We start from the raw sequence: 21,177 nt of genomic DNA, 5'->3' as shown, positions 1-21,177 counted from the left end.
CCCATTTTTGGTGAAGAACCTGGGTTGTTCTTGCTGATTGGTGGCTAAATTTACACACCAATAAACAAGTTCTGTCCATGGTGCCGAATCAAAAATTGGCTGGCTCCTTAGCTTAGATGTCGTCTTTTTCAACTAAAGATAGCAAGAGTACAAAGAAAAATTTATAATAGGAGTAAATTAGAAAGTTGCTTAAAATTGCATGCTCTATCTGAATCACAAAAGAAAACAATTTGGGTTCAGTGTTTCTTTAAGGTTGTAATCCTGAAAATCACAGGGTAGGTGTAGATCAGAAGAAATTTAATTTGCTATGGTTTGTCTGTAAATGACAAGAGGGCGCTACCTAGTGTATACCATTTACAAAATGTAGGTATAAGCAGTCCGATATCTCATGGCTTCTTTGCTAGCTGTCCAGTGGCCCTCACCCTTATACTTCTGTTCTGTAAGTGGATAGTGCAATAGCAAATATTTCCAACCCTTTTCGCAGTTAGACCAGCAAAACACTAGACACAATATTTCAGAGTGATTTGCAAGCTAAATTAATACTGGTACTTTTAAGGGCTTATAGAAATTCAACCCTTTTCAACACGACTCGCTAAACAGTCTTTCTAGTTAGGTGTAACAGGCAAAAGCACTATCATTAAAAAGTAGGTTTTTATTAAAGGGGCATTAAACACCTCAAGATATTAATATAAATTGTTTAAAGTGAAGGTAAACTTTGAATGAAAGTCCGTTTTTTAAAAATACTATTAAAAACAGGGGCACTTTCATTCATCAAAGTTTACATATCAGCCGTTTTGATTAAAAACTTATCTTTTTGGTTTTTTTCACAGCCAGAGAAGCTTCCCCCTCCTGGAAATCCTCTCTTCACACATCAGCAATGACTAATCCGACTTCCTCCAATCACAGCATGACCTCAGGCAATAACCACCCTGGGGGGAAAGCCGTGATTGGAAGAAGCCGGATTAGTCATTGCAGACGTGTGAAGAGAGGATTTCCCGGAGGGGAAAGCTGCTGTAGCTGTGAAAGAAAAAAAGGTAAGTTTTTCATCAAAACGGCTGCTTTGTAAATTGATGAATGAAAGTGCCCCTGTTTTTAATAGTATTTTTAAAAAACGGGTTTTCATTCACCAAAGTTGACCTTCTCTTTAGACCACTTTGCAGTATAATTTTTAGTATTTTGTTTTCCTTTCCTGTAATTTAAATCTGAATATTGTGGGCTTTCCAATTGATACACATGGAAGGGCAGACACAGCTATATTCCACACAGTCTTTGGTTGCACACTCTAGTAAGCCATTTATAATCATTCCTAATTGGCCTCATAACCTAAGTTACAATATTGCGGCACCCATTGTTTAATAAAAATTAACTTTACCCTTTCAATATTTAAACCACTAATATAATTTTTAAAAATCATGTACAAATTTATTCTCAGGCCAAACTTTGCTCTGAATACATCATTCAAGCAATGATTTAGAGTTTTATGTCCCTTTTTAATAATAAAACATTATAAAATGCGTTTTGCAGTCTGACTGCTTTTTCAGGTAAATTGTTAATCAAACTTAAAATGTCTCTTTCGTTTAACCCCAGTAACTTGATTTATATAGACAAATGTTGTTAACCTGTGACTCTATAATCTTGTCTTAAGTATTTTAAAGAAATGCTAGTAAGATTTAGTCTGTAAATGAGATCCTTTTGGTTCTGAACAATGGTTAGTTTTGTATTTCAATTTTTTTTTCTTTTTTTTTTCTTTTTCTTACAGGTTTTGTTGTATAAACACTGGCATACAAAGCTGAACAATTGGGATATCCTGAATTTTTTTACTTGACATCATGGCTACTGGACTGACAAATGTAGGGCATGCCTTTGGAGGGCCGCCCACATCAAGTACCTTCCAAAGCACGTCTGTTGATGACGACGATGATGTTGTTTTTATTGAGCCTGTGCAAGTTGCGCAAAACACTGTTCCAGTTGATCAGAGAAATGTGGGATTCCGTAGGGTGGAAGCCAAATCTGTTTCATCCACCAAGGATTTGGATTCTCTTAAAGGCACAATAAGTGAAACCATAATCATTGATGATGAGGAAGATTCCGAACTTAATCAAGTACAAGACAAAAATGCTTCCAGCTTAAGATCTATGGACTCAAATAGATCAAACACGGATTTCTCTACCCCTACTGGTTTCTCAAGAAACAAAGGAAGTACTGGAATGATGAATGTGGGTATAACAACTGAGCCAGACTCTGAAATACAAATAGCAAATGTTACTACTTTAGAGACTGGTATAAGTTCTATGAGTGACAGCCATGTTCAAAATGTGGAGGGTCGTGATATGAACCTTATGATTACTCATGTGACATCTTTGCAAAACCCTAGCTTGGCACAGGTGCCTAATGGTGTAAATGTACAAACTTATCCTCCTCCTCCTGGCTCCCAGTCCAAGACTGCAATGGGACCTTACAATCCAGGAAGAATTAATGTGAGTGGAGAGGTTTTTCAGAATGGTGAATCTGCAACTCACCCGAATCCTGGTATGTATTGTTATATCAATCCGTATGCTGCAGTTAGGGAGCATTAAATGGACAGTATAGTCAAAATTAAACTTGAATTGATTGGCTAGGGCATGGAATATTAAATAAATTTCCAATTTACTTCTGTTATCAATTTTGCTTAGTTCTCTTGGTATCTTTTTATTAAAGACTGATCCTGGGTGAGTTCAGGAGCATCCACATGTTTCTAGCCATCTGGCAGAAGTGTTTCACCATTGTGTACAGTAATGTTATACATAGACTGCTAAAGCTATGTGCATGCTCCTGAGCTCCCATCAGCCTACCTAGCTTTACTCTTAACAAAGGGTATCAGGAGAACAAAGCAAATCTGGGAATAGAAGTAATTTAGAAAGTTGTTTAAAATCCCATTCTCAATCTACTTCATGTAAGTTTAATTTTGACTTAAATGTCCCTTTTTTTTAAAAATGTTTTCTATTTGTACCCCACAGAATTCTTCTCATAATACCTGTGTTTTTTAGTTTGGTTTAATTATTGCATTTTTCATATGGAGTTTGGTCTGTATAGATAGCATTACTTCTGCTAACACTGGCACGTGCGACGCACAGGGGTGTACCACTATCCCTACCACTGTTACTAGTCTGCAGGCTTGGTTAACCCGGTGTACTGCAAACCGTGTTCTGCTTTATAACTTGCAAGGCTTAATGCTGTGGATATTTCTCGCCCCTAGAAGGTCAAGAACCAATATCAGAGCTTTAAATTCCTCCCATCTTAGTTTTGTTCTTGGCCTTGTGGGAGTTGTTTGTGAATGGAAGTGTTTCCAGCTACTTGCTTATGGGTTTAAATTTGGGAGCTCAGACCAATTTGAGACCCAGAGTCCCTGGGAATTATCATTCACAAAGAAGACAGGAGAGAAATGTCACAGCATCTTAATGATACAGGGACATAGGAATACACAGTTTTTTTGCTATGAGGCTTCAGCCATAACTACCCTTAGACACCACAGGGACTTGCCCTTAGCCTCCCTCTTAAGAATGCAGGTATTTCCTTCTGCAATCCTCTGCGGTACTTGATATGAGCGCTCTACTGGATACTGCTGCATTGACTAGGATTTGACATGTCTGGTAAGCCAGTGGAGCGGTGCTGCGTAAGGTAAGTGATTTTACACAGCCCAGAGGCTGTAAGTACTCTGACACAGGTACAACATAGCCAGTGGATTTAGCTTGCTCTCCTCATGTCACTGGCTTCTCCTAGTGGTAGCCCTGCCCCTCAGCTCCCTATTCACGGAGCTGTTACTACGCAGAAAACAGCTCAGGAAATTATAGGGCAGTGAATTTGAAATGACTTCATGAGTAATTCATTTTTCTTAGCACTTTCCCTTGTGGGAGCTGCCAGAGAGTTATTTGGGCTAGAGTCTGGTGCCTAGGAGCATGTAATACAGTGTCAATAAGAGTGTCAGGGGAGTTGTTTAGCTTAGTGTGGAGTTTTGTATGTCTGGTGGCTCTACATACTCTGCCATTACACACTATGAAACAAAATGAATGTTCACACTAATAGAAATACTTTGCTGATAACCCTCCCTTTACATACAGTACATGTTTTTTACAAGCTTGTTCAACTGTCAGGTCAATACTCTGTGAGAACTATTTTACCTCAAATTGAGCATGTAATTCAGCCACAGCCTTTTTTACTTCCACTAAGTAATTATAGGGACATGAAACCCAATTTTTTTTCTTTCATGATTTAGGAAGAACATGCAATTTTAAACAACTTTTCAATTTACTTTATCTTATTTTCTTAATTTTCTTGATATCCTTTGTTTAAAAGCATATCTAGATATGCTCAATAGCTCCTGATTGGTGGCTGCACATAGATGCCTCGTATGATTGGCTCACACGTGCATTGCTATTTCTTCAACAAAGCATATCTAAAGAATGTAGCAAATTAGATAATATAAGTAAATTGGATTGTTTAAAATGATATTCTCTATCTGAATCATGAAAGAAAAATTTGGGGTTTCATGTCCTTTTAAGTACTGTCTGTTACTCAGGACCTACTCACTTTACCCCTGAGTATAAGAATAGCTAACAAGACTATGGCAAACTATTTTGTGGCTAATATTGAGTTTTATACTCTTATTAAACTCTATGCTGATGAAACACCACATGCTGAGAGGTAATCACTTCTAATGGTTCAGATCTGATAACATCTAGGTGTTTCAGCAAATACCTTTAGACAGCTATACACCTCATCACATTCTTATGTGATCTACAGTGTACCCAATTTACTATAATATGTGCAATTATATATTCTACTGAACATAATGACATATTGTGCCATTATCATGTATTATAACTATCAGTGCTATTAATTATTTATAAGTCAAAACACTGTACTCCCATCATTGCCAGGGGATCATCTCAACAGTTTTTTTTTTTTTTTTTTTTCTTTGTCAGTCTGCATTTTATAATACTGTTGTACATTTTATGGTCTTTAATGTTTTCTGCAGTGATGTAATTCATGTACAGTTATGCACACTAATATATGAAATCTCTAGAAGCTGTTTATTGCATGTTCAGCGCACAATCGCCGGGGTAGGAGTGGGTGGAAGCCCCCAGATCTCCCTCAAGGTGGGAGAGTGCTAGTGATGGTTCTGAGCCATCATTAGCACCAGAGTGGTAAACTCTGTGATGGCTCAGAGCCGTCATTAGCACTCAAAGGGTTAAAGGGAAAGTCAACCCTAGCGTTTGTGAAATGTTAGGATTGACTATTGAAACAAATAAAGGGAACTTTCATTCATGAAGTATAACATACTTCATGCAGAAAGCTCCTTTTATTTGTATCAAGTGTTCGCCACTCTGAGCTGCTAAGGCAGCCCACGGCAGATCCCTGTTTTGCTAAGAGGGGACGTCATCCCAAAATTCATGGCTACATTGTCATGGCACCTATAAATGTGAAAGACATGTGTATGTACCTCTTGTGATCACATCCATATTGGTAAAACATTCACTGCCCTTCATACTGGTGAGATTTTTGAGACGAAAGGCTGTGTTAATTGCAAAAGCACTTTCATTATCTATTTGAATGTACACAATGTCACAGATATTATGTGGGTAGGACCATTAGGGACGTAGGCACCCCTATTAGGGAACATCTCCTATATCAGTGCTTGACAAATCTCTTTAAAAATTTGTAGCCTGTAAGAATATTTAGGAGCCAGGCATATGGATTTGTATATAGATATATGGAAAATAACCAAAAAACTTAGGAGCCAGGGGTAAACTTCTAGGAGCCAGGGGTAAACTTCTAGGAGCCAGTGGCTCCTGCGTTTGTCGAGCCCTGTCCTATATATCAAGTGAAAGACTTCGTTCTGCTCTGTCTAGACATTTTCTGGAAGTACATAACCAAGATGTAAGTACTTTCAGCTAGAGAGCTATAGAACAAATTAAAAGACCAATTCGGGGTGGAGACAAATTGTCCTTGCTTTGTCAACAGGAAAGTTACTGGATATTTAGGCTGAAAAGTTTAGTTCCAGTAGGTTTCAACTCAGAACATGATATAATTAATTACTGGCAACATTAATTCAGCCTTTAGTCCAGTAATGTAATTTTTCTGTTTTTAGATACCTTCTTGCCTCCATATCTATATATAGAGATTCCATATACCCTTGCTTTTCATTCTCACTATTTTTATTTTGATTATGCACTGCATATTTGCAAATCCAATTTGGAGCTATTGTATCTTATTCTATAAATGTCTTTACTCTCTCTCTAATTTGCTACATATATATATGCATGCCAATTAAATAAGTGTTATGGTTCTGAGTACTTTTTTTTTTTTTTTTTTTTTGTTCATCTCCTCTAATCATACTATAGTATCCTAAATTACTATTATGAATACAATCCTACAGGTTTAAATTACATCTCATCCCTCAAGTGTGCTTATTCAGACACTGTTAGTCACATATTCTCACTTTCACATTATATTGGATCTTTCTTTTTTCTTTTGAATATGTTCGTATATGGGCTACTGATAAAATGATAAAATACTAACCATTGTGTTACTTGATAAATATTGCACTTATGACTTCTGCTTCATATGCTTATCAGCTATATATTCAGTGTGTTAGTTATGTTTCATAGCGTTAATTATATTTCTTGTGTGAAGTATTTATCCTCTATGTATTTGTACCTTTTTAAGTTGCTCTAATTTACTAGCCATTGGTTTTATCCAATCACATTGTTGTTTTAACCTTGATAATGCACACACGTGTTGCTCTGTATGTCTGATTACGGCTTCTGGGACCGAAATTGGTCAGACATGTTTTTTGGCGGGGACTGTTTTTTTCCATCCCCCTGCACCTACATTTAAGTATGTATTGAAATAAATGTTGATTTTATTTCTTCTATAAGACACGAGTCCACGGATTCATCCTTTACTTGTGGGATATTATCCTCCTGCTAACAGGAAGTGGCAAAGAGCACCACAGCAGAGCTGTCTATATAGCTCCTCCCTTGACTCCACCCCCAGTCATTCTCTTTGCCTACTCCAAGTACTAGGAAGGGTAAAGTGAAAGAGGTGAAAAATGTTAGTTTTTATTTTCTTCAAGCAAGAGTTTTTTATTTTAAATGGTACCGGTGTGTAGTATTTTCCGTTGGGCAGCAGATGGATGAAGACTTCTGCCTGGAGGCTGAGGATCTTAGCAGTTGTTACTAAGATCCAGAGTAGTTCCCACAGAATGGCTGAGGAGTACTTAAGAAACTTCAGTGTGAGGAACGTTTTTCATGCTATAAGCAGTGAGGTATGTTCAGTCATTTTTTTCTGGAGAGACTGTGTTATTTCAGAATTGGCTGACCGTATCCCCAGGAGGGAGAGGGTAAGCAGTAATCCTAAAATATATGAGGGGTATTACTGAGCTTGCACATATGGGCTATACAAAAATGGTTGACACTGAGGTTTGAATGTTTGTGGGCAAACGTTTACATGACTGGGAGGGCAGATAACTTTTTTTTATGAGACGTTTTCCTTGCTTTATTGAAAGGGTACACTTGGCTTCTTTTTGGGTTTATGAACCCACATGGCTAGTTTAGACCGCTCTGGTGCGGTTTATTTGGGCTGTAGACATCGAGTGAGATGGACAGGGCCTATTTTCGCGCCTCAGTTGCGCAGTTTTTCTCAGGCAAGCTCCAACTCCGGTGGGCCTTTGTGAGCTGTATTGGGCCAAAACGGAGGTTTAACCAGGTTTTCTCTTGTTAAGTGTGTTCAGTCCACGGGTCATCCATTATTTATTGGATATATTCTCCTTCCCAAGGAAGTTGCAAGAGGATCACCCAAGCAGAGCTGCTATATAGCTCCTCCCCTCACATGTCATACCCAGTCATTCTCTTGCAACCCTCAACAAAGAAGGTCGCGAGAGGAGTTGGAGTTTTTACTTAATTATTCTTCAATCAAAAGTTTTTATTTTAAATGGCACCGGAGTGTGCTGTTTTTCTATCTCAGGCAGTATTTGGAAGAAGAAACTTTCTGCGTTTTCTATGATCTTAGCAGGCGTAACTAAGATCCACTTGCTGTTCTCGACATTCTGAGGAGTGGGGTAACTTCAGAAAATGGGAATAGCATGCGGTGTCTCCCGCAAATGAGGAATGTGCAGTACAATATTTTCTGGGAATGGAATTGACTAAGAAAACACTGCTGTTACCCGTATGATGTAAGTACAGCCTTAAATGCAGTAGTAGTGACTGGTATCAGGCTGATAAATGTATGCACAGTAGAGTTATTTTCTAGGGACTAGAATTTGACTGAAAAAATACTGTTAATACTGATATAATGTGTGAGCCTTAACTGCAGTAGAAGCGACTGGTAGCAGGCTTAGTAATAACTTTACACAGCATCTGAAATGTTGGTTTTTTCAAACGTTTACTGGCATGTTAATCGTTTTGTGAGGTACTTTGGTGATAAATCTTTTTGGGCATGATTTTTTTCCACATGGCTAACGTATATTTCTGCATAGAAACCGTTATATCAGGTCTCCCACTGTTGTAATAGGAGTGGGAGGGACCTTTTTTTAGCGCCTTGTTGCGCAGTTAAAATTCTAGCACAGTCTTCCTGCTTCTTCCTCTTTGATCCAGGACGTCTCCAGAGAGCTCAGGGATCTTCAAAATTCGTTTTTAAGGGAGGTAATCAGTCACAGCAGACCTGTGACAGTGTGTTTGACTGTGATAAAAGCGTTAAATCTTAATTTGATATCCGTTTTTGGGTACTGAGGGGTTAATCATCCTTTTGCTAATGGGTGCAATCCTCTGCTAATTAATACATTTAAAGAATTGTTGACTATAACTGAATTAGTTCTTTGTTATTCAACTGTGTTTTTTAAAGAAAAGCGCTGCAGCGTTTTTTTATATTGCTTGTAAACTTATTGAAAGTAATTTCCAAGCTTGCTAGCTTCATTGCTAGTCTGTTTAAACATGTCTGATACAGAGGAATCTGCTTGTTCATTATGTTTAAAAGCCGATGTGGAGCCCAATAGAAATATGTGTACCAATTGTATTGATATTACTTTGAATAAAAGTCAATCTGTACCGATAAAGAAATTATCACCAGACAACGAGGGGGAAGTTATGCCGTCTAACTCTCCTCACGTGTCAGTACCTTCGTCTCCCCCTCGGGAGGTGCGAAAGATTGAGGCGCCAAGTACATCAAGGCCCTTACAAATCACTTTACATGATATGGCTAATGTTATGAAAGAAGTATTATACAATATGCCCGAGTTAAGAGGCAAGCGCGACAGCTCTGGGTTAAGGACAGAGCGCGCCGATGACACGAGAGCCATGTCTGATACTGCGTCACAATTTACAGAACATGAGGACGGAGAGCTTCATTCTGTGGGTGACGGTTCTGATTCGGGGAGACTGGATTCAGAAATTTAAGCTTGAGAACCTCCGCGTGTTGCTAGGGGAGGTGTTAGCGGCTCTGAATGATTGTGACACAGTGGCAATCCCAGAGAAATTATGTAGGCTGGATAAATACTATGCGGTACCGGTGTGTACTGACGTTTTTCCTATACCAAAGAGGCTTACAGTGATTATTAGCAAGGAGTGGGATAGACCCGGTGTGCCTTTTTCCCCTCCTCCGATATTTAGAAAAATGTTCCCTATAGACTCCACCACACGAGACTTATGGCAGACGGTCCCTAAGGTGGAGGGAGCAGTTTCTACTTTAGCCAAGCGTACCACTATCCTGGTGGAGGATAGCTGTGCTTTCTCAGATCCAATGGATAAAAAAATTAGAGGGTTACCTTAAGAAAATGTTTGTTCAACAAGGTTTTATATTAAAGCCTCTTGCATGCATTGCGCCTGTCACTGCTGCAGCGGCATTCTGGTTTGAGTCTCTGGAAGAGGCGATTCGCACAGCACCATTGGATGAGTCTTTGAGCAAGATTAGAACCCTTAAGCTGGCTAATGCGTTTGTTTCGGATGCCGTAGTGCATTTAACCAAACTTACGGCTAAGAATTCCGGATTCTCCATACAGGCGCGCAGAGCGCTATGGCTTAAATCCTGGTCAGCAGATGTAACCTCTAAGTCTAAACTACTAAACATTCCTTTCAAAGGGCAGACCTTATTCGGGCCCGGCTTGAAGGAAATTATTGCTGACATTACTGGAGGTAAGGGCCACACCCTTCCTCAGGACAGGGCCAAATCAAAGGCCAAACAGTCTAATTTTCGTGCCTTTCGTAATTTCAAGGCAGGAGCAGCATCAACTTCCTCCGCTCCAAAACAGGAAGGAACTACTGCTCGTTACAGACAGGGTTGGAAAGGTAACCAGTCATGGAACAAGGGCAAGCAGGCCAGAAAGCCTACTTCCGCCCCTAAGACAGCATGAAGACAGGGCCCCCTTTCCGGAGACGGATCTAGTGGGGGGCAGACTTTCTCTCTTCACCCAGGCTTGGGCAAGAGATGTACAGGATCCCTGGACGTTGGAGATTATATCTCAGGGATACCTTCTGGATTTCAAGACTTCTCCTCCACAAGGGAGGTTTCATCTGTCAAGGTTATCAAGAAACCTAGTAAAGAGGCATTTCTACAATGTGTACAAGACCTCTTAGTGATGGGAGTGATCCACCCAGTTCCGCGAACGGAACAGGGGCAAGGGTTTTATTCAAATCTGTTTGTGGTTCCCAAGAAAGAGGGAACCTTCAGACCAATCTTAGACTTAAAAATCTTAAACAAATTCCTAAGGGTTCCATCGTTCAAGATGGAAACCATTCGGACCATCCTACCCATGATCCAAGAGGGTCAATATATGACCACAGTGGACTTAAAGGATGCCTACCTTCACATACCGATTCACAAAGATCATTATCGGTACCTAAGGTTTGCCTTTCTAGACAGGCATTACCAGTTTGTAGCTCTTCCCTTCGGGTTAGCTGCGGCCCCGAGAATTTTACAAAGGTTCTGGGCTCACTTCTGGCGGTACTAAGACCACGAGGCATAGCGGTGGCTCCGTACCTAGACGACATTCTGATACAAGCGTCAAGTTTTCAAAATGCAAAGTCTCATACAGAGATAGTTCTAGCATTTCTGAGGTCGCATGGGTGGAAAGTGAACGTGGAAAAGAGTTCTCTGTTACCACTCACAAGGGTCCCTTTTCTAGGGACTCTTATAGATTCTGTAGAGATGAAGATTTACCTGACGGAGTCCAGGTTATCAAAGATTCTCAATGCTTGCCGTGTCCTTCACTCCATTCCAAGCCCATCAGTAGCTCAGTGCATGGAAGTAATCGGCTTAATGGTCGCGGCAATGGACATAGTGCCATTTGCGCGCCTACATCTCAGACCGCTGCAACTATGCATGCTAAGTCAATGGAACGGGGATTACTCAGATCTATCCCCTTTGCTAAATCTGGACCAGGAGACCAGAGATTCTCTTCTCTGGTGGTTGTCACAGGTTCATCTGTCCAAAGGAATGACTTTTCGCAGACCAGATTGGACGATTGTAACAGATGCCAGCCTACTAGGCTGGGGAGCAGTCTGGAACTCCCTGAAGGCTCAGGGATTGTGGACTCAGGAGGAGAGACTCCTCCCGATAAACATTCTAGAATTAAGAGCAATATTCAATGCTCTTCTAGCTTGGCCTCAGTTAGCAACACTGAGGTTCATCAGATTTCAGTCGGACAACATCACGACTGTGGCTTACATCAATCATCAAGGGGGAACCAGGAGTTCCCTAGCGATGTTGGAAGTCTTGAAGATAATTCGGGACCCGGGTGCGGTGCTGGTAGATGCACTAGCAGCCCCTTGGGTTTTCAACATAGCTTATTTGTTTCCACCTTTTCCGTTGCTACCTCGACTGATTGCCAGGGTCAAACAGGAGAGAGCATCAGTGATTCTGACAGCGCCTGCGTGGCCACGCAGGGCCTGGTATGCAGACCTAGTGGACATGTCGTCCTGTCCACCATGGTCTCTACCCCTGAGGCAGGACCTTCTAATTCAGGGTCCTTTCAACCATCCAAACCTAATTTCTCTGAGGCTGACTGCTTGGAAATTGAACGCTTGATTCTATCAAAGCGTGGGTTTTCGGATTCGGTTATTGATACATTAATACAGGCTCGGAAACCTGTTACCAGAAAAATTTACCACAAGATATGGCGTAAATATTTATATTGGTGTGAATCCAAGAGTTACTCATGGAGTAAGGTTAGGATTCCTAGGATATTGTCTTTTCTACAAGAGGGTTTAGAAAAGGGCTTATCCGCTAGTTCGCTAAAGGGACAGATTTCTGCTCTGTCTATTCTTTTACACAAGCGTCTGGCAGAGAATCCAGACGTCCAGGCTTTTTGTCAGGCTTTGGCTAGGATTAAGCCTGTGTTTAAAACTGTTGCTCCTCCGTGGAGCTTCAACTTGGTTCTTAAAGTTCTTCAGGGTGTTCCGTTTGAACCCCTTCATTCCATTGATATTAAGCTTTTATCTTGGAAAGTTCTGTTTTTGATGGCTATTTCCTCGGCTCGAAGAGTCTCTGAGTTATCTGCCTTACATTGTGATTCTCCTTATCTGATCTTTCATTCAGACAAGGTAGTCCTGCGTACTAAACCTGGGTTTTTACCTAAGGTTGTTTCTAACAGGAATATCAATCAAGAGATTGTTGTTCCATCGTTATGTCCTAATCCTTCAAAGAAGGAACGTCTTTTACATAATCTAGACGTGGTCCGTGCCCTGAAGTTCTACTTACAGGCAACTAAAGGTTTTCGACAAACTTCTTCTCTGTTTGTCGTTTACTCTGGACAGAGGAGAGGTCAAAAGGCTTCGGCTACCTCTCTCTCTTTTTGGCTTCGTAGCATAATACGCTTAGCCTATGAGACTGCTGGACAGCAGCCTCCTGAAAAAATTACAGCTCATTCCACTAGAGCTGTGGCTTCCACCTGGGCCTTTAAGAATGAGGCCTCTGTTGAACAGATTTGCATGGCTGCAACTTGGTCTTCACTTCATACTTTTTCCAAATTTTACAAATTTGACACTTTTGCTTCTTCGGAGGCTGTTTTTGGGAGAAAGATTCTACAGGCAGTGGTTCCTTCTGTTTAATGTTCCTGCCTTGTCCCTCCCATCATCCGTGTACTTTAGCTTTGGTATTGGTATCCCATAAGTAATGGATGACCCGTGGACTGAACACACTTAACAAGAGAAAACATAATTTATGCTTACCTGATAAATTTATTTCTCTTGTAGTGTGTTCAGTCCACGGCCCGCCCTGTCTTTTTGAGGCAGGTTCTAAATTTTAAATTATAACTCCAGTCACCACTGCACCCTATAGTTTCTCCTTTCTCGTCTTGTTTCGGTCGAATGACTGGATATGACATGTGAGGGGAGGAGCTATATAGCAGCTCTGCTTGGGTGATCCTCTTGCAACTTCCTGTTGGGAAGGAGAATATATCCCATAAGTAATGGATGACCCGTGGACTAAACACACTACAAGAGAAATACATTTATCAGGTAAGCATAAATTATGTTTTACAGACCCCTGAGGGCAGGTAGGCGCCACCGCAGGGCTGTGGCGAGGTGCAGGGGGGGTGCTTTTTATTGAAATAAAAGCTTTATAATTTTCCCTTTTTTTCTGGTAAGGGTTAAGTGTTCCTTTCCTTGTGGGGCAAACTTAGCTGCAAAGTTAGGATGCTTCTATCATAAAATTGGAATAATTGTTTTAAAGCAGTTTTGGAAAAATTGTATGCTTTTTTTTTTTTTCTCTTAAAGGCGCAGTGCTGTTTTTTTCAGATTATTTTTTCACTAAAGTGTTTTCAAGCCTGTTTGTGGTCATTACAGAAAGCTCTCTGTCTGTCTGACAGAGAGCTTTCTGATTCAGGAAAGATGTTCCCTCAAACACTCAGATATGACGGCTTTTAAGTTTAAGCTAGAACACCTCCGCTTGTTGCTCAGGGAGGTTTTACCGACTCTAGATATTTATCCATTTTACACAATTTCTCTGGTGGAATTACAATAGGGTCACAATCATCCAGAGGTTCCTGCTTACACTATTTTTCCAGTCCTTAAGAGGATTTCGGACATTGTTACTAAGGAGTGGGATAGACCAGGCATTCCATTCTCTCCCCCTCCTACTTTTAAGAAAATGTTTCCCATATCTGACACCATTCGGGATTCGTGGCAGACGGTCCCTAAGGTGGAGGGAGCTATTTCTACTCTGGCTAAGCGTACAACTATACCTATTGAGGACAGTTCTGCTTTCAAAGATCCTATGGATAAAAAATTAGAGGGTCTCCTAAAGAAAATATTTATTCATCAGGGTTTTCTTCTGCAACCTATAGCGTGCATTGTTCCTGTAACTACTGCAGCTGCTTTTTGGTTTGAGACTCTAGAGGAGGCTCTTAAGGTAGAAACACCATTAGATGATATTCTGGCTAGAATTAGGGCTCTCAAGCTAGCTAATTGTTTTATTACAGATGCCGCTTTTCAACTGGCTAAATTAGCGGCAAAGAATTCAGGTTTTGCCATTTTGACGCATAGAGCGTTATGGCTTAAGCCCTGGTCTGCTGATGTGTCATCAAAATCTAAGCTTTTGGCTATTCCTTTCAAGGGTAAGACCCTATTAGTGCCTGAACTAAAGGAGATCATTTCCGACATCACTGGAGGGAAAGGCCATGCCCTTCCTCAGGATAAGTCAAATAAGATGAGGACCAAACAAAATAATTTTCGTTCCTTTCAAAACTTCAAAGGTGGTCCCTCTACCTCCTCCCCTGCCACAAAGCAGGAGGGGAATTTTGCTCAATTCAAGTCAGTCTGGAGACCTAACCAGACCTGGAATAAAGGTAAACAGGCCAAGAAGCCCGCTGCTGCTACCAACACAGCATGAAGGGGCAGCCCCCGATCCGGGACCGGATCTAGTAGGGGGCAGACTTTCTCTCTTTGCTCAGGCTTGGGCAAGTGACGTTCAGTATTCCTGGGCTTTAGAAATCGTGACCCAGGGGTATCTTCTAGACTTCAAAGATTCTCCTCCAAGGGGGAGATATCATCTTTCACGGTTGTCTGTAAACCAGACAAAAAGAGAGGCGTTCTTACGCTGTGTAGAAGACCTATATACTATTGGTGTCACCTGCCAAGTTCCAAAAGCAGAACAAGGGAAGGGGTTTTACTCCAATCTGTTTGTGGTTCCCAAAAAAGAGGGAACCTTCAGACCAATTTTAGATCTCGAGATCCTAAACAAATTCCTCAGAGTCCCATCCTTCAAGATGGAGACCATTCGGACTATTTTACCAATGATCCAGGAGAGTCAATATATGACCACCGTGGATTTGAAGGATGTGTATCTTCACATTCCTATCCACAAAGATAATCGCCAGTTCCTCAGGTTCGCCTTCCTAGACAAGCATTACCAGTTTGTGGCTCTTCCTTTCTGGTTGGCCACAGCTCCCAGAATTTTCACAAAGGTGCTAGTGTCCCTTCTGGCGGTTCTAAGACCGCGGGGCATAGCAGTGGCGCCTTATCTGGATGATATCTTAATTCAGGCGTCAACTTACCAACTAGCCCAATCTCACACGGACATCGTGTTGGCTTTTCTAAGAACTCACGGGTGGAAGGTGAACATAAAAGAGTTCACTTATCCCTCTCACAAGAGTTCCGTTCCTGGGAACTCTGATAGACTTGGTAGACATGAAAATTTTTCTGACGGAGGTCAGAAAATCAAAGATCTTAACCACCTGCCGAGCACTTCATTCCATTCCTCGGCCGTCAGTGGCTCAGTGTATGGAGGTAATTGGACTAATGGTAGCGGCAATGGACATAGTTCCGTTTGCTCGCTTGCATCTCAGACCACTGCAACTATGGAATGGGGACTATGCAAATTTATCTCCTCAGATAAATCTGGATCAAGAGACCAGAGACTCTCTTCTTTGGATGTCACAGGATCATCTGTCCCAGGGAATGAGTTTTCCGCAGGCCAGCATGGGTCATAGTGACGGACGCCAGCCTATTGGGCTGGGGTACAGTCTGGAATTCCCTGAAGGCACAGGGTGTGTGGACTCAGGAGGAGGCTCTCCTTCCAATAAATATTCTAGAACTGAGAGCGATATTCAACGCGCTTCAGGCGTGGCCTCAGCTGGCTTCGGTCAAATTCATCAGATTCCAGTCGGACAATATCACGACTGTAGCATATATCGATCATCAAGGGGGAACAAAGAGTTCTCTAGCGATGATAGAGGTTTCCAAAATAATTCGATGGGCAGAGACTCACTCTTGCCATCTATCAGCAATCTATATCCCAGGAGTGGAGAACTGGGAAGTGGATTTTCTAAGTTGTCAGACTTTTTTCATCCGGGGGAGTGGGAGCTCCATCCGGAGGTGATTGCACAATTGATTTATCAATGGGGCACACCAGAATTGGATCTGATGGCATCTCGTCAGAATGCCAAACTTCCTTGTTACGGGTCCAGATCAAGGGATCCCCAAGCAGTACTGTTAGATGCTCTAGCAGTACCTTGGTCGTTCAACCTGGCTTATGTGTTTCCACCATTTCCTCTCCTGATTGCCAGAATCAAACAGGAGATGGCTTCTGTGATTTTGATAGCACCTGCGTGGCCACGCTGGACTTGGTATGCAGACCTGGTGGAAATGTCATCCCTACCACCGTGGACACTGCCACTGAGACAGGACCTTCTCATTCAAGGTCCGTTCCAGCGTCCAAATCTAGTTTCTCTGCGGCTGTCTGCCTGGAGATTGAACGCTTGATTTTATCTAAGCGGGGATTCTCTGAGTAGGTCATAGATACCTTTTAATCGGGCTAGAAAGCCTGTCACTAGGAAAATTTACCATAAGATATGGCGTAAATATCTTTATTGGTGTGAATCCAGATGCTACTCATGGAGTAAGATCAGGATTCCTAGCATTTTGTCCTTTATTCAAGAGGGATTGGAGAAGGGGTTATCAGCTAGTTCCTTAAAGGGACAGATATCTGCTTTGTCAATTTTACTGCACAAGCGTCTGGCGGTCGTTTTGTCAGGCTTTGGTTAGAATAAAGCCTGTGTTTAAACCTGTTGCTCCGCCATGGAGTTTTAATTTAGTTCTTTAAGTTCTTCAAGGGGTTCTGTTTGAACCTATGCATTCCATAGATATTAAGCTTCTATCTTGGAAAGTTCTGTTTTTAGTTGCTATCTCTTCGGCTCGAAGAGTTTCTGAACTATCTGCATTGCTTGTTTTCCATTCTGATAAGGTGGTTTTGCGTACCAAACCTGGATTCCTTCCTAAGGTTGTTACTAATAAAAATATTAATCAGGAGATTGTTGTTCCTTCTCTTTGTCCTAATCCTTCTAAGAAGGAGCGTCTGTTACACAACTTGGACGTGGTTCGTGCTTTGAAGTTTTACTTGCAAGCGACCAAAGATTTCCGTCAATCATCTTCTCTGTTGTCTATTCTGGAAAACGTAGAGGTCAGAAAGCTACGGCTACCTCTCTTTCTTTTTGGCTGAAAAGCATCATCCGTTTGGAATACGAGACTGCTGGACAGCAGCCTCCTGAAAGGATTACAGCTCACTCTACTAGAGCGGTGGCTTCCACATGGGCTTTTAAAAATGATGCTTCTGTTGAACAGATTTGTAAGGCTGCGACTTGGTCTTCACTTCATACCTTTTACGAATTTTACAAATTTGATACTTTTGCTTCTTCGGAGGCTATTTTTGGGAGAAAAGTTCTTCAAGCAGTGGTGCCTTCTGTTTAGGTATCTGTCTTGTCCCTCCCGTTCATCCGTGTCCTGTAGCTTTGGTATTGTATCCCACAAGTAAAGGATGAATCCGTGGACTCGTTGTATCATAGAAGAAATCAATTTATCAGGTAAGCATAAATTTACTTTTTTTACCTAAGAAGAACTGTGTTGAGACCTTTTTTGGATATTTCATCATTTTACTTTCATACTTTAAACCAGTGCTTGACGAATATGTTCAAAAATTAGGAGCCAATAAGAATATTTAGGAGCCAGGAATATTTTTTAGATGCCAGACAGTTGGATTTGTATATAGATATATGGAGAATAACCCAAAAAGTTAGGAGCCAGGGGTAAAATTCTAGGAGCCAGTGGCTCCCAGGCTCCTGGGTTTTTCGAGCCCTGCTTTAAACTATTGCACATTTGGAAGCTTGTGATAATGTAATGGTATTAAAACCCCATAAATACTTTAAATATATTGCACATTACTTATGGTGATATAAAGGAGTATGTTTATGGTAATGTGAAGGGATTTAAAGCCCATTTAGAATTTAACCCCATAGGGTGCAGTTCCTTCATTTCATAAATCCTTTCTGCCTGTTTCTTTAAAAGTTTCTTTTCGAAGTTCCCTCCATGCCAATCTTTTTTTTTAACTTTGTAAATCCCCCAATATTTTAGATCTTGTATATAGTGGTTGTTTACCTGAATATAATAGAGAATGGAAACGAAGAAACTAGACTAACCCCCAAAGCAGAACATGCTGGGATCTGATATTTCATTGCAGAAAATGCAGCATGTCTGCAAAAATAATGGGACACACGAGTGAACCGTTATCACTTTCGCTTTGCAGCACTGCTCCACAACAGGCTGTTATCTTTAAACAGCACTTAGCTCTGACTGCATTGTGTACATTTTCCTTAGCACAGTGCAGCCACAACGAAACACTGTTTTAAGAGAACAGTCAAATATGTAGTAGCACTGCAAAGCAGCAGCGCATAGATTTGACTGCCTCTTTTTAACCGGAATATAATATATAAAACTTTAATTTGCTTTATTCTACAGTTAATCCGTATATTGCAATTGAGCTGGTGTGTTAGTATAACTGCCTAATTTTAAAATTGTATTTAATTTCAAAATGACCTGCAGTAAAGTTTTGACTAAAAAAGTCATTGCAAAAAGTGAAAAGTTTTGCCTCAACTCAAAGGAGCGATCTATAATATAATCTTGATGTATTCAGGGCTTTGAAATTCGATCTCCAAGCTACTAAAGATTTCAGACAAACTTCTAGTTGGTAGCGTTGGTCTCTTGGATAAAACAATTGTTTTACAAGGCAAATTTGGTGGTTGCCTCCTAAGCATTTTACAGCTCTTTCTCAAAGAGCAGTTGCAACATTGTGGGCTTTTAAAAATGAGGCATCGTTTTGAGATTTTTTTTTTTAATGTTTTAAAGGGAATCTCACTTGGTAAGTATTGTGTAGGTTTTTAGGCCAAGATATAAATTACTTGTTTATATGGATTTTTTTTTTTTTTTTAAATCCCTCCCTTTGTTGTTACTTGTGGACTCCACAGCTTGGGTCTCAGTGAAGGCCTGGATAAAAGAGTCCGGAGATGCAGGGTGAGTCTTTCTGCGAAACCATCCCGACTCATATTAACAGCTCCACGAGCAATCAGCGTTGTCTAACTGCCACGGCGTAGATTCTGGTAAGATCGTTTCATTTTACTTCATCAAAATGTACTGTAACTTATTTGTTTTCCCGTAAGGATCTATCCTGCAGGACTTATTAAGTATATTTATAGGGCTTTATCGGTTTAGGATGTCTGTTTGTGTTTTTTTTTTTTTTTTTTTCCCGATTGTGTTTTTCCTTCAAGAACTTCTGGGATCGATTCTCTCTGATTGCTTCTTCGGAAGTTTAAGGGACATGTTAGTCCTAGGTTTGTCTGTCTTTCTTACCTTCCCCTCTGAGGGAGATTTAGCCAACTTGACAGTTATGACCCCAGCTGGGATTCAGATCTTCTGTCCTGTGGCTTACTCAGACTTGTGGCACCTGTTCTGCCTGCCTGGCTGGTCCGGTGGGGTGCTGAGTGCTCACATTATTATTTGTGTGTTTTCTTGTTTTTCTTTACAAGTTCAGCTAAACACTCTAAAAGGATCCGTATGGCTGGCAGGAATGTCTCAGTCCTTATTCAGCATTTAATCTGGTGACTGGGTCAGTGGAGTTCCGCTGCATCACTCTTTGCTCAGATTTCCTCGGGGCCTAGAGTTTCCTTCCTCTCTTGGGAGGATTGAGGGCTTAGTACCTCTTTACCGCTGTTTTGAGCAGTTTGGCCTTCTGAGGCTCTGGAATTGTCCTTGGACTTGTTCCTGTTGTGGTTCTTTTCTGGAGACCTTTCGGACTTCGTCCATTCCTTGGGTTCCTTAGGGGGAACTGGTTCCCTTCGGGAGTGGGCAGTATGGTCTCCTTGAGCTCTGTTTAGGGTTTCTTCCTTCTTTCAGCTTCTCCTCTGATTATTTTTTTTTTTTTTTTTTTTTTTTGGGGTGATGTGGAGACATGACTTTGTCCTTGAGGTATGCCCTTGTTCTTGGTCGTAGTGTGGCTATTGTGCCTAGCGCTCTAGTGACCTTGTTTCGGTCTTGCTTCCTTTGCTCCTTGGAGCATTGGACTCTGGTAAGGGGCGGTCTCGTCTTCTGGTCGGTTTTTCTTGTTCATTTTACTTTGGACATTGTTTTATATCAGATGGAGGATTTTAGTTTCTGGGTTCTTGTTTATTTGGGGGCTTTGACCTCTCCTCACTCTTTCTCCTGGGGGCTGAGGTTTTTCTCAGTTTCCTTTGTGGATCCCATTGCGGCTTGTACCAGACTGTTAGGACCTAGAGCTGGTCTGGGCTTCCCCAGTTCCAGGAAACTTGGGGGTGTCCTTTTGGTTCTGCTAGTTGAACTGGTTCAGCTGACCAGGTTTTTCTGGGTGCCGCCTTTCGCCTTGGTCGGCTTGCTGAAAGAGTGTGATGGCTTTGCTGCTCTGCAAGCAAAGGGGTTTGCTGTGGAACCACTGTATCTATGGCACCTTGTCTGTATTAGCCAGCTAAAATCTTCAGGGGATTCCTTCCAGGTCTGGGCATTGGAGATTTGTTCTCTCGGTTCAGCCTATGGCTGTGTCCTGGGGGCAGGTGCTATATCCTTCCGGCCCCCTTGGTCTTGGGGGGGGGGGGGGTACTTTCTGAAGTGTGGTCCCTATCTTAGGCTTTTTCTGGCTTCATAAGTTTAGGACAGACGGGTTAACATGTTTCGGAGAGAGGTGCGCTCTCTGGGTTCTGTCCATTTGGAGAGTTGCTGGCGCTGCCTTGAGTCTCTGTTGGGCTTTTAGCTAGATCTCTAGGTCGACGGTCTCCATGTAGTATTTCGGGGTGGCACCTGACCACTATTGTAATGGCTGTGCCATTTTTTCCGCTCATTGTTTGAGCCTGGGGTTTTTCTGGTCTCCTGG

At 41.4% G+C, this 21,177-nt stretch overlaps 1 protein-coding gene across 5 annotated transcripts in view; it reads left to right on the top strand.

Moving 5' to 3' along the window:
* Positions 1-21,177, top strand: part of ZMYM2 (zinc finger MYM-type containing 2) — a 409,791-nt gene that overhangs the window by 20,903 nt on the left and 367,711 nt on the right. For all 5 annotated transcript variants that reach the window (XM_053708531.1, XM_053708528.1, XM_053708530.1 and 2 more), the window contains one exon: positions 1,760-2,529. In XM_053708531.1, the coding sequence (XP_053564506.1) occupies positions 1,830-2,529 (700 nt within the window). In that variant the 5' untranslated portion in view covers positions 1,760-1,829. The remainder of the gene's footprint in view (positions 1-1,759; positions 2,530-21,177) is intronic.

The sequence above is a fragment of the Bombina bombina genome, chromosome 3 (genome assembly GCF_027579735.1).
Source record: "Bombina bombina isolate aBomBom1 chromosome 3, aBomBom1.pri, whole genome shotgun sequence".
Lineage (NCBI taxonomy): Eukaryota > Metazoa > Chordata > Amphibia > Anura > Bombinatoridae > Bombina > Bombina bombina.
This window is presented reverse-complemented; position numbering and strand designations above follow the sequence as displayed.